This window comes from Octodon degus, unplaced genomic scaffold (assembly GCF_000260255.1).
Source record: "Octodon degus isolate 3935 unplaced genomic scaffold, OctDeg1.0 scaffold00050, whole genome shotgun sequence".
In the NCBI taxonomy this organism is placed as follows: domain Eukaryota; kingdom Metazoa; phylum Chordata; class Mammalia; order Rodentia; family Octodontidae; genus Octodon; species Octodon degus.
The window spans coordinates 4,938,269-4,952,137 of record NW_004524626.1 but is presented as its reverse complement, the minus strand read 5'-3'; the positions used below and the strand labels follow the sequence as shown (position 1 = coordinate 4,952,137).

Genomic DNA, 13,869 nt, shown 5'->3' with positions numbered 1-13,869 from the left:
ATTTATTTGGAGCTTGGGAGATGGCTCAGTGGAATAAGCACTTCTCTGGCAAGCGCAAGGGCCTGAGTTCAATCCCCAGTTCCACAAAAAAAAAGTAAAATTATTTATTTATTTATTTGGCATAGGGTCTATCTATGCAGTTCAGACTGGTAGTGATCCTCCCATCTCAGCCTCCCCAGGACTGGGGTTACAGGTGTGTGCCACCATGCCTGGTTTTGTTGACCAGCATGGTGGCATGACATGCGGTGCTGGGGATTGAACACCGGTGCTTGCACTTGCCAGACAGGCACTTAGACTACTGAGCGATCTCCCCAGCCCCTTGAAACCTATTTTTAAATAGCTGAAATTAATTAAAAATGGATTAAGAGAGCTATGGGTGTTATAAATCAGAGGTAGAGTGCTTGCTTGGTGTGTACAAGGCCCTGCCTGGGTTCAATCTCTAGTACAAATAATAGTAGTAGAAACAATAACAATAAAGATGGTTTTGTTTTGAGAAGCTGGAGACATTCTAGGGTGCCAGAAATTGTTCCCTTTCTTTCTCTGAATGCCCTTGATGTGTATGATTTCAATTGGTTAAAATTTTTCAGTGTTCCAATTCTGAAATTCACACTTTCCCAGATACATATTATACTTCAACTTGAAAAACTACAAGTAGAATAAAAAGTCACTTTGAAATTGTCTAAAATAAAGGCATCACCCTTTAAACTTCTTTGTTTCTCTCTTTCTTTCTTTTATTTTAGGCACCATTGCTCTATACTAAGCTATATCCCAGGCCAGAGTCACCCTTTAAAAATGCAACCTCGTGGTGGCACACACCTATAATCCCAGCATTCAGAAGGCTGAGGCAGGAGGATTGCCAGAGTTCAAGCCCAGCCTGGGCTACATAGCAAGACCCTGTCTCAAAAAAGCAACTTAAAAATAATAACAGTGATAATTACAGTAATGAAAGTCCAGCTGAGCATGGTGTTATACTCAATTAACCTTACCACTCAGGGAGTCTGAGGCAGGTTGATTGAAAGTTCAAGCCAAAAATAAATAAATAAATAAAATTAAAAAAAAAAAAGAAAGAAAGAAAGTTAAAGCCAGATAGCTCAGCGGATTAAAGTGCCTGCTTAGGCAGACGTAGCTAAGAGGGTTTGATCCCCCATGTGCTGGTCCAGCTCCACCCCCGGGGCATGCTCAGATGGCAACTGAGACTGGACATGGTGGTACATGGCTGTAATTCCAGCACTTGTGAGGCTGAAAACAGGAGGATCACTACAAGTCGAATCTGTGTAGTGAGACCCTGTAGACCCTGTACTAAATACAAAAGAAAAAGAAAGGAAGGAAGGAAGGAAGGAAGGAAGGAAGGAAGGAAGGAAGGAAGGAAGAAAGAAAGAAAGAAAGAAAGAAAGAAAGAAAGAAAGAAAGAAAGAAAGAAAGAAAGAAAGAAAGAAAGAAAGCAAGCTCAAGTCCCACCTGGACAATTTAGCAGGACCCTGACTCAGAATTTAAAATAAAAAGGGATTAGAATATAGCTCCCCAATATAGAAAAAAATGCATCTCCAATGAAGTCACAGCTTGGCCCCTCTCCAGGTGAGCAACCCAGGGCAAGTCCAGTCCCAGCCTTCAGCATTTGGTTGACAATCTTCAAAATGGGTTGATAGTAGCAGGCTGGGAATACCGCTCAGTGGGAGAGCATTTGCCTAGCATACATGACACCTTAAGTTGAGTCCCATTCCCCAGCACTGCAATAATAATTATTAATAATAATACAGAACTTGAATCCTGAGGTCATTGGGGAACAGTCTGAAAGGTAGCCTGAAACCCCCATATCACATAGCGCATATTAGCCCAAGAAATTCAAAGCTGGCCCCTCCAGAACGCTTTTTTTTTTCTTTTCAAAGTTTTATTGATAAACATATAGCAATGAGACAGTTTCAAATCAAATCGAAAGAACAGTTTCAACAAATAATACACTGCAGAACGCTTTTGAGGTGAGTGCTTCGCGTGTGCCCTTCCACTGCCAGCCCTGATGCAAAGTGAGGCACCCAGCAGCCCTGCCCTGAGAGAAGTGGCTCTGCCCACCCTGCTGGGGACGCCTTATCTGGCCATGGAGGTGCATTGCTCACGCCCAGGGAGCACTGGTTTGTCAGGTCGGCTCAGCCGCCTCCAGCCTCCTCAGACGCCTGATCAGGACTTGTTTTACAAGATGTGTGGGCTGCCAGAGGACATACAGAACGTGGACCCTGGCCGGTCCCTAATACTCCATCCATGCTTCTTCCTCAGTGGCAGGTGCTGGAGCACCCCAAAGCCGGCCTCATTGGCCCACACCCCAGCTTCCTTCTCCACTTTCTCCCTCAGCCCCTGGTCAGGACAACCTGCCTCACATCCTGCTCCCCCCCTCCCCTCCCCCTCTTGCTCCCTTAAGGGCTGCCTCACCAGGCAACTCATATCCCCACACAGCACCCCACCCTGGGGAGTCTGAAGGGAGAGGGGCTCTAGGTGTGGTCCTCTACATTGAGCACCCCTTATTCCTGGGATTCTGAGAAAGTGTTTCAGGGAGGACAGAGTCAAGTTGATAATCAGGCAAACGGTCACTCTGAAGCTTTGAAATGTGTCACTGGCTGGCTGGCAGGACTGCCTGCTTGCTTTTTAGGCTGGTTCTCACTATGTAGCCCAGGCCAGCCTCAAATTTGTAGCAGGTCCCCTGCCTCAGCCTCCTGAGTACAAGAATGATAGGCATATGCCACCACACCTGGCTGCCTGCAGCTTTCTTGATGCAAAGCAGATCCTGGCAGAAAAAGGAGTTTCAAGCACTATAATCTAGATCTTTCATGGAATGTAACCATCCTAGTATACCACTGTGGGGATGGCTACATCTGGCCTTGAGCTTTAGAGAATATTTTTCTTAGCTGTGTGACCTCAGGGAGGTATCTGTACCTCTCTGAGCCCCCATTTCATCATCTGTAAGGCAGGAACCACTTTTCCTCACCTTGCAGTGACAGTCATCACTTTTAAAGCACTCAGCTCCCTGCCAGGCACACAGCAAACCCTCACTCAAAGAGAACTTCTGTTGTTGCTGCCACTGTCATCATGTTCATTATTACCACCTGGCCATTGGGATTGGGAGAACAGACCCCAAGGTTTGTCAGGGAAGAGAGATGACATTCCACTCTCTGGATGTCTTCCAGGTCATCCAAGCCCTTCAGCAGATATCAACCCAGGTCACCACTGAGATACCAGCCTAGAGCTACTGTTACCAGTCAGAAACCCAAGCTGGGCTATACAGAGACGCTGGGCCATCAGAAAGTGGCCCAGGGTTTGGGGGTCAGACAGAGCTTGTTTGTTCAAATCCCAGCTCCCCCACTGGGTGGCTCATAAAGTGTGCTTCCCTTCCCTGGCTCCAGGACACCCTCCTATAAAATGGAGTGGCTAGGCACGAGCTGGGGCCACCTCCTCTCCTGGACAGCTTAGAGGTGAGTACATGGAGTTTAACGTTGCTGGCTCTGCCTGGCTCAGCTCCAGGAATCAGAACTGGAGGAGTGGAGGGAAAGAGGGCCTCCCCGGCCCAATGGAGAGGAACACTGTCTGGGGGTGAACAGGCAGGCAGCCCGGGATCTTCCAGTCCAACCCCACCGCTGAGTCCAGAAGGGCCTAATATTTTTTTTGTAACTTCTGTCTCTTCCTCCCTATCTGCCTCCCGCCTCCAGCCTGAGAGTCTCCCAAAGCGACGAGCTTCACACACACTACAAGACCCAAGCTGGCCCAAGGGAAGAGGACCAGGCCATGGGACAAATGTCCTCTGCAATTTACCACAGGGCCTCCCACAGCCCTCACAACCAATCCCGGGACTTGCTTTTCCTAGAGCAGGCGCGTGCCTGCAGAACTTAGGCAGGAGCAACGTGCCTATGAGCCCCAAGGAGGCATCACTGTTCAGCAAGTAGAGCCATGTGGCGTGCTCTGGCTGGGAGATGGGGTCTTCCTGAGCCCCTCTCCACCACGGAGACGGAGGCGCAGACAGGGGATACCTTCAGGACTTCAGAATGCACGCAGAAGATGAGAGGAGGGGGATAAGACGTGCACAAATGCAGCGGCAGCTGAGATCGACCCACACTCCCAACAGTCCTGTTAATGCACCGGGGGCTAGGACCGAGGGTTCCCCCCTCGGCGCACCCGCCCTGCCAGACCCAGCTCCTGTTACAGTACCCCCGCCCCCGTGCGCACTCACCCGACGGGTCTTGTCCTCCAGCCTGGATCCTCCGAATCTGCCGGCGCTACAACCCCAGCTTTGACAGAGCGGTCCAGGGCCCCGCCCTTTAACCCCGCCCGGCCGAGCCCGGAGCCCCGCCCAGACACGCCCAGATCCGTGAGGCCACGCCCCCAAGGCACACCCCCACACCGCACGACCCAGAGAACTAGTGATGGCGGCCTAGGAACCTGGAGAAACATAGACAGGGGGGAAGAAAAGGGGAGTCGTGGGGAGGCAGAGGCAGAGACGGGAAAGGCCATTAGACCCACGCACGCATACGCGCAGCCCAGGAGCAGCTCCCCAGCTTGGACAGGAGTTTCCAAGCCTCATCTCCTATGATTCCCCACTCTGGGGCCTCTAGAAATTCTCAGACTTTAAGCAGCCCTTGTTTTGTTGGATTATTTGCTTGTTTGTGTAGTCTTGCTGTGTAGTTCAGGCTGGACTCTCTAAGATGGCCCAAGATGGGCTCAAACTGTTTGCGATCCTCTTGCCTCAGCCTCCTGAGTGCTGGGATTCACCACCCTTGGGAAGCAGCCCTCCTGCTTCTCTGAATCGGGGCCCAACTTGTACCCTCCCTCCCTGAGTTCTGCAGCCAGCAGTAACTGTCCCTCCTCAAAGACCTCTAGCCTCGACCAGCGGCAATGGGCCAGCTCTGCTGCTCTGACCCACCCTGTTTGTTTGCCCACCACCAGACACCCCAGCCTTTCTGCCTGGGATCTGATACCGTCCTGCCCCCCGATACTGCCAACACCAGTGCAGTGCTGTGTTGGTGGGTGGGTGGCTGGCTGGCCGGCCTGAGCAAGTGGAAAGCCGCATATGGGAAGCTCCACTTGCCTGGCTTAGATTGCTCTCTGCTCACTTCAATAATGCTTTCTCACTTGGCTCTTGGTCCTTGGAGGGGGCACAGGGTTGGGGTGAACATGTTTTGAAAAGAAGAGGACATAGAAGTAATTGAAGCTTCACTGCTACCTGGGGCAGGCACAAGGCAGGAAGGCCAGGCACGGCTACGTGAAGGATGTGACACTTGAGCTGGGACTATGGGGACCGGTTGGATTTCAACAGGTCCAGGAAAGGGGGTGGGGCTCAGGCTAGGAGAAACTGGTAGGTGTGGCTTGGCAGATAGCTTTCCCTGGCCTTGGGGTGTGAGAGGTGAGGAGATTGGAAAGTTCTAGCTGGGAAGGGCTTGAAGGGCCATGCCAAGTGGCCAGAGCCACATCTGGTGGGCAGTGGGGAGCCACAGATGGTGCTTGAGCAGAGGAAGAGCCCCTGTTGCTGTTGGTTAGTTTTAAAACCCAGAAAAGCTTTGTTTGGGTTTTTTTTTGTTTTTGTTTTTGTTTTTTTAAGAGGGTAGGAATTTAATTTTTCCAATGACACTGGCAAAGAAGAGCTCATTTGTGACACTGGAAAATACAAAAATTCAAAAAAGCAGATTGTTTGAGAGGGATTGTCCCAAGGGCTGAAGAGGGCAGGAGAAAAAGGTAGGGCAGGAAGTCAGCTCTGTTGGCACTGGCAGGATGTGAGTTCCAGGGAGCAAAGAAAGCAAGGAAGAGAAACTCTCCACCTAACTTTGTGCTCAGGGAGGTGAGATCTGCAAAGAAGGAACAGGTCTGGAGCCTGGGAAAGCAGGAAGCCCACCAGGAGACTTCCTGGTCCGTGTCTAGGCACACCACACAGCCGCTGTAAGTCTCCACCCCTGTAGATGAGAAAGCAGCATGAGATGAGGCTGCTCAGAGCATGTGCTACATAAACATCGGCCCTTTGAGTTTCTGGTGTGATCTGGGCTAGCCCACAGTTCTCAGCTACAGCAGATTTCAGCAATGTCCAGAAATACTTTGGTTATCACATTGATGAAGGGTTCTAACCTCCTATAGGGTACCCCATTTGGGACAGAATAATCCAGCCCCAATTGTCAGCAGCACTGAGAAAGTGACACCCCTGAGCCGGTCACCTTCAGTCTAAAAGGTCTGTGGGATGTTCAGGGAGATGCCCAGGAGGCAGCTGGCCTATCATTGGACGTGTGTCTTCATCGCCTGCATTGTGTTGATTGTGACTGCTGTGGGTGTAGGTGAATGGCGAATGAGGTCACTGGGGGAGGGAGGTGGCCAAGAAGAGGATGGAGAGAAAAGGGGTTGGTGACAGCTGCATTTAGAAAGAGGACAGGCAGAAGCACAGGCTGGAGGTGGAGATTAGGGAAGGGTGGTAGTAGGTACCATCACTTGCATACAGAGATCAAGGAGCTTAGGTGGTAGACAGGGATGGCACTATCAGATTCCCAGTCATCAGCATGGCGTAGGTCTCAGAGGGCTGAGGTCAGAGTGGGACAGGAAGATGCTGAAGCGGCTGTTACTCTCAAGAAGAATATACATTCATTCAACAAACATGTTCCCACAAAATGCCAGAAACCAGGGCAGGTCAGGGTGTCACATTTTTGGTCCAGGATTTTAGGAGTGAAATCCTTCACAAATCCACTGTCCTCAGGTTCTAGTACAAGGGCAGCAAAGATGAGGATTATTTGAGGAAAAGAAGACAGGTGTTAACAAAGGAAGCACATAATTGAAAACAGTGCCTTCCTACGTGCAACGCGCTACAGAAGAACACCCACCAAGGTAAGGAGATAGGGAAGCCCTGAGTGTGGAGGGGAGGTGTGAGCAGACTGCAGGGGAACGGGAGAGACAGAAGACACAGTTGTGCAAAGGGGCTGAGGCTGGACCATGCCTCAAGGGGCAGAAAAGAGACCAATGGAATTGCAATTGGGAGAGAAGGGGAAGAGCCAGAGGAGAGGAGGATGACATCGTGACTAGATGGGTCATGCGGGACCTGGTGGGTTACTGAGAGGACTCAGGTTATTATCCTGAGAAAGACGGGAGCCACAGAGAGTTCTGAGTAGAGGACATACTAGGCCTGGCTTGTGGTTTCTTGTTTTTTTTGTGTTGTGTTGTTTTTTAGTTCTTTTGAAACAGGATCTTGCTATATAGTCCCAGGCTGGCCTTGAACTCACTTCCATTCTCCTACATCAGCCTCTCAAGTGCTGGGATTACAGGCATGCACCAAGCCCAGCTCATGACTTAGGTTTTTTTTTTTTGTTTTTTTTTTTTTGGTGGAACCCGGGAAATGACTTAGGTTTTAACAGGCTCCCTCCAGTTCAATATGGACAAATTTAAGGAGAATAAAAGAACATGCAAATGAGAAAGAAAATAAGAGTTGAAAAAGAGGTTAGATTTAGGATTTGTTATCAAAGTGGAACTGACTGAACTTGCTGATAGGTTGGAAGTAGGATTAAGAGAACAAGAAGAATAAGTCACTCACAGTGACCCTGAGGTTTGGGAACTAGATACATTCAGGCTGGAGTTTTCAATGGGGATGTAGGGAAGAAGGGGAGAGGAAAGGAGAGAGAAAAGACAACTGCTGGGGTGAAGTCCTTGCCTTGTGCAGCAAGGGACTACATAGTGAGAGCCTGTTTCTTTTTTTTTTTTTTTTTTTTTTTTTTTTTTGCAACATTTTTTGTATTTTTAGGGAAGGGCCTACAGTGTATTCAGGGTCTCACTGCTAGATTGGACTCGTAGTGATTTGCCTGTTTACAGCCTCCCAGGTGCTGGGATTATAGGTGCTCTCCACACCCAGTTTCAATTGCCATCTCAGCGGCCCCCAGGGGTGGGGCTGGGGCTGCATGGCAGGCCTGGGGATCTAACCCCAGGCTCCTACACCTGCTTGGAGGTGCTTTAATCCACTGAGCTATTTGGCCAGCCCCCACTTGAGATCCTGTTTCAAAAGAACCAAAAAACACAACACAACACAAGGGTTCCTATACCAGTACCACAAAAAAGTAAAACATAGAGATCCAGTTGGCAGAAGGATTCCTTTTTTTTTTTTGCTCCGAATGCCTTCAGGGCAGGTTTGGCTGGCTTGAGTTGTGGGGATCGAACCACAGCAACCTGAGCCTGACTGCTTTGTTGAAGTAGCCACTTAAAGAACTGAGCTAAGGGGCAGGCCCCCTAGAGATCCAGTTGGGTGTGGTGCTGTAGGCCAGTAATTCCAATACTCTGAGAGGTAGAGACAGCAATTTAGCAAGAACCTGTCTCAAAATAAAAAATAATTAGGTATGAGGGCGCATACCTGTGATCTCTGAGGCAGGATGATTGCTTCTAGTTCAAGGTTAGCCTAAAATACAAAATGAGACCCTATTTCAAAAAGCAAAAAAGGTTTTTAAAAAGTAACTATGAAGACAACAATCTGCAACGTATTAATTATTGTAACTGTCTTGCTAACCTGTTTTGAAATTGTTTCATTGCTATTTTTTCATTTTTTCTCATTAAAATGAACAATTTTTTAAAATTGCTCATTTAAAAAAAATTAAAAATTAAAAAAAAAATAAAAAGGACTGGGGATGGAGCTCAGTTTAAAGGCTCTGGGTTCAATGTTCAGTATTAGAAATATAAAAACCTTCAGGTGGCCACAGGGAGATGGCTTGAGATAGGAGAGGGACATGTGTTCCCCCAAAATGGACAAGTGGGGTGAAGTGGCACTACTAGGGAGGGGAGGGAGCTGGGATGATCAGAGTCAGAGGCGGGAGGGTTAAGGAAGGTGACAGGGCTCCTGTGGCCAGGTTGCCTGGAGGAGGCATGAGGGATGATGGGAAACAGGTCACCTCTCACCAGCTGTGGCCTGACCTTTGCCTGGAGTGACCAGCCCCACCACTCAGCCACATGCACCTATTTCTATTTCCCCACAGTTTGCAGGGATCAAACCCCACCTCCCTGTACTAGGCCCAGGAACACAGGATTTATGAAGAAAGTCAGTGACATTGCTAAAGCCACTGACCTATACTTGAGCCCTCCTCTCTCTGATGCTGCATTCTGACCTCAGCCCCTTGGCCCCAGCCAGGTCAGGGCTCCCTGATCCCTCAGCCAATCAAACTCCAATCTCTGGTTTCTCATCAAGTTAAGACTCTGCCCTCTGCCCCCTCAATTAATTAAATTCTGGTTCTCCTTAGCCAATCAACCACTATCTTTCTTCCCTTCAGCCAATCACATATACTACCTCTACCAAATAGACTTTACCTTCCTGCTCCTTATCCAGTTAAACTAGTCCTAATTCTCAGCCAATTAAATTCCAGCTCCTTCTTTCCAACCAATCAGACTTTGCCTCTCTGCCCACTTAACCAACTACTTCCCCTTTAAACTCCCTCAGCCAATCAGGTTTGATCCTCCTCATCTATCAGAAGCAAACTTCTTGTTCCTCAAGCAATAAAGAATCCCCTTTAGAAGGAGCTAGCAAGTTCAATATTTAGGGCTGGCTCTGTCATTTAGCATATCTAAACTGCATTCTTCTATACTGCAAAGTGGGTTTTGTCATCCTCTGTATTAGAGAGAGCTGAGGTTCTTACAACAAGTGTGAAAGTATGTCAATATCCCTTGCTTTTCTCCACCTCTCTCAAGCCCCCTAATACTGTTTCCTCAGCTAAATGTTCTTCCCTAAAGACCAACTCCTATTCATCCATCAAAACCCAGCTGCAGCAACCCCTCCTGCAGCAGCCTTTTTATGCACCCTTCCTAGGATGTACCTGCTTTTACCTGCGCTCCCACAGGTAGCTCAGCCTTGACTACATGGGATTGACAGTGGCTGACTATAGTTGTCCAAAAGTTGGTGTTGGGTAGGAGATTTATCTTTGTGGTATAATGCCTGCCTGGCAAGCGCGAGGTCCTGAGTTTGATTCCCAGTTTTAAAAATAAGTTGGAATTGGATTCTGGGGAAATCATCACTTCCTTTAAAACCATGTGTAATTTTCTTTACTGGATATTTTAAAGAGATGGGATGCCAATATGTAAAATCTTAAGAGCTTTTGTTTTATTTTGATTTTTTCATTACCAGGAATCAAAACCAGAGGTGCTTTATGAGCAAACTATGTCAACAAGCCAATTTAATTTTTATTTTGATTTGTTTTATTCTTGTCTTGTCTTGCCTTATATTTTATTTTAATTAGATTTTAACATAGGGTCTCACTAAGTTAACCATGTTGACCTCAAACTTGTAATCCTCCTGCTTCAGCTTCCAATTAGCTGATTACACGTACACACCATCATACCAGAGGGGTTTTTTGTTTTGTTTTATTTTGTTTATTTTTTGGTGGAACTGGGGGTTGAACTCAGGCCCTTGTGCTTGCCAGTGAAGCACTTATTCTACTGAGCCATCTCCCTGGCTCAGATTTTTTTTTAAAGGGGAAATTTTTTTATATAAGTTGAAAGGCCAGAGAGGGACAGTGAGTTGCCCAGGGTCACACATCCTGTCAGCAAGAGAGTAAGGACTTGAATTCCAGTGACCTTTCAGAAGAATTTCCTTTCATGCTGATGCTGAGTATAGAGGTCTTTAGCTGAATGTGGTGGTCCACACCTGTCATCCCAGAACTCAAGAGACTGAGGCAAGAGGATCACCACAAGTTCAAGGCTTGTCTGAACTATATAGCAGGACCCTGTCTCAAAAGGGGGGCGGAGCTTCACTGGGAGAGGAAGAAAAGAGAAACGGAAAGCAAAAAAGAAAGAATTAAAATGTGTTAAGTACAGGCACCATCTCCCCAGAAGGAAGTGCTCACCATGTACTCCAAACATATATTGATACTTTGCTTGTTTGTTCTGAATCAGGGTCTCAACATGTAGCTCAGACTACCCTGGAAGCCACTATGTAGCTCAGGCTGGCCTTGAATTCACAATGATCCTCCTGCCTCAGCCTCCTGGTACTAGAATTACAGGCTTTTTAAAAAAATTCAAAAATGAAAAGGATTTCTTTTTTTTTTTTTTTTTTTTTTTTGCGGAACCAGGGATTGAACTCAGGCCCTTACGCTTTCCAGGGAAGCACTTATTCTACTGAGCCATCTCCCTGGCCCTGAAAAGGCTTTCTTCATGAGCTAATTTAAGAGAAGAAAATATGTATTTATAATAATGAGACCAGTCAGGTATGGTGCACACCTGTAATCTCTGTTCTTGGGAGGCTAAGGCAGGAGAACTGCTTTGAGTTTGAGGCCAGGCTGGGCTGCATAATGGGTTCAGGGCCAATCTAAACAATGAAGTGAGGCTCTGTCTCCAAAAAAAAAAAAAAAAAAACTATCCCCCATAAATAATAATGATGATGGGGGCCTGGCCTTAGCTCAGTTGTTTAAGTGGCTGCTTCCACAATGCTGTCAGCCTCAGGTTGCTGTAGTTCGATCCCCACAACACTAGAGCCAGCCAAACCACCCCTGAGGGCATTCGGAGAAAAAAAAAAAAAACAAATAATAATGATGATGATGAGATAATAATAACAATAATAATAATTCCAATGGTCATTCTGTCAAAAGATATTTCTAACACAGGCATGGTGGCATGTATCTGTAGCCTAGCACTTCAGGAGGTTGAAGCAGGGGCTCTGCACAAGTTTGAGGCCAGCCTGGGCTCCATAGTGAGTTCAAGGCCACCCTGAACTATACAGCAGGACCCTGTCTCCAAAGAAAAAGGTATCTTCTGAACACTACGTATCAGACACTGGTCTCAGTCCCATAAGTGATTGAAGATAGCAATCAGAAAACAAATGAGCTGTTTAGAAACGCCAGAGTGGGAACCTCTTCGGTGTTGCCCAGATCAGGCACTAACAATGGACACTCAACAGGACGTTCAACCCCCAAAGCAGCAGCCAATGATATATATCTGTGGAGAATGTCACACAGAAAATGAAATTAAATCCAGGGATCCAATCAGATGTAGAGAATGTGGATACAGAATAATGTACAAGAAAAGAACTAAAAGATTGGTGGTTTTTGATGCTCGGTAAAACATGGGAATTCAGAAAAGTGTCTTTGTTGTTACCTGGATTTGCACCTTCAGGAGTCTCATATAGCATTGGATTCAACACACTTAGGAATACAGCTATATACATGATTTCATTTTCAAAACCAGATTGTATTTAGGTATCTAAATGTACTTTGTATAAAGAATTTTATTGTTCAATTATATGCCTTGTAATTTAATTTTATCATGTATGTAATGTAACAACAATAAAGGTTAAAATTGTTTTCAAAAAAAGAAAAAAAGAAAACAAATGAATAAAAAGGCAGATAAGGGCCTGAGTAAATAGGACAAGTTTACTGGGAGAGACTGGAAACCTAGATTAGGTAAAATGGCCAGGGAAGGTTTCTGGAAGGAAATTTAAGGTGGGCTTTTGTTTGGGCTTTGTTTTTGTTTGAGTACCAAGAATCTAATTCAGGACCTCACATTTGCCAGCAGAAGGAAGGTGTGAATGATCCCTGAATGATAATGGGATGATATGGGCCTTCCCAGAAAGTGAACAGCAGGTGCCAAGGCCCTGAGGCTTGAGAAAGCAGTACCCTCAAGGCGTCGGAGCCCAGTGAGCTGGCAGGAAGGGTCCACCAGGAGAAATCAGCGGGGTCAGTGGGCACCAGGCAGCCCAGGTTCCTGTAGGATTCCACTACATGCCAGGCAGAAGTGAGGGAAAAGGGGGGGATGGTCCACAACAGAGGAGCAGAAGTAGCTAGTGACTGCAGGCCAAGAAGTCATCCTGCCCATGGCTCTGCTGCTGTAAATGGGAGGAGTAAGTGACCGGGGAAAAGGTGGCACAGACGCCTCAGCTAGGGAACCAGCTTTGGTCCTTTGTGATTACAGGTCATGGCAGGCTGATTTGGCAAGATTCTGTGTTGCCACATGTCAGCCCCCCACCCCCACCCCCAAGAAGGGTGTAGCAGCAAATGCCACCCAGGAGCTATTTTAAGACACGCCCCTCAGTGGCTTCTGGAAAAGAGAAGCTAAATGTTTGCAGGCTGGGTCCAGATTTCGCTGGTGGCTGTGTGACGTTTGGCAATTTACATTCCCCCTCTCCATCCTCTTCCTCTGGTACCAGATTTACTCACCACCATGAGGCTGGGAGGTAGGGATTTGGATGATGACCAGTGACGCAGATAGAAACATGGAAACTCAGAATGGGGGTGTAACTATCCCATGTGGAGGGTTCAACTCAGACCTGGCTGATTCCAGGGACTCTGAGGCTCTGATCCTAACATTCTTAGGCTGATCCTAGCATTCTTAGCAAGTGCCTGGACCCGCTGGTTACTCAGCAAACCTGCTACCCATTATCCTTAGGCTAGCATGGGATCCACTCTCCTGACCCCAGTTTCTTTGTCTGCAAATTGAGGACATAACCAGGCATAACAGTGGGTGGCTATAGTCTCAGCACTTGGGGGCTGAGGTAGGAGAATTGCCATGAGTTTGAGACCAGCCTGGACTACATAACGAGACCCTGTCTTGAAAGAAAGGGAAGTGGAGAGGAAAGAGAAATGGTGGGGTTTGATAGTATCTCCAAAATGTAAACACAGTTACCACAGGCTCCAGCAAAACCACTCTTGTGTGTATACAGAAGAATTGAAAGCAAGGGCTCCCATGTGTGTACCCAAGTGTTCACAGCAGCAGAAGTGGAAATAGAGCATTGCTTATCAGCTGATGCCTGAAAAAGAAGAAGAATGTCATCTAGCCACACTATGGAAAACTATGCAAGTACGTGAAGGACTGAAGAGCCAGATCTGCTCATTCACACCTGAAATCTTGGCACTTTGTGAAACTGAGGCAGGCAGAGCACAAATTCAAGCCCCATCTGGACAATTC

The 13,869-nt window shown here is 47.2% G+C and overlaps 2 protein-coding genes across 4 annotated transcripts in view; one reads left to right on the top strand and one right to left on the bottom strand.

The window, feature by feature from the left end:
- The window catches only part of LOC101570260 (cytochrome P450 4F22), a 67,329-nt gene that overhangs the window by 31,271 nt on the left and 22,189 nt on the right, over window positions 1–13,869 (bottom strand). The window contains exon 1 of one of the 3 annotated variants that reach the window (XM_023717111.1): window positions 4,211–4,245. The exons of the other annotated variants lie outside the window; for them this stretch is intronic. The gene's annotated coding sequence lies outside the window, so the exon portion shown is untranslated. Of the gene's footprint in view, window positions 1–4,210; window positions 4,246–13,869 lie in introns of those variants that run through there. 3 annotated transcript variants of the gene reach the window in all.
- On the top strand, window positions 11,800–12,050 carry LOC101563516 (DNA-directed RNA polymerases I, II, and III subunit RPABC4). The gene has a single exon (XM_004632637.3). The coding sequence runs from the start codon at window positions 11,852–11,854 to the stop codon at window positions 12,026–12,028; it is 177 nt and encodes a 58-aa protein (XP_004632694.1). The 5' UTR covers window positions 11,800–11,851; the 3' UTR covers window positions 12,029–12,050.

Excerpts from the sequence above, each read along its gene's own strand:
- LOC101563516 (XM_004632637.3), top strand. The coding sequence starts at position 11,852 with ATGGACACTCAACAGGACGTTCAACCCCCAAAGCAGCAGCCAATGATA.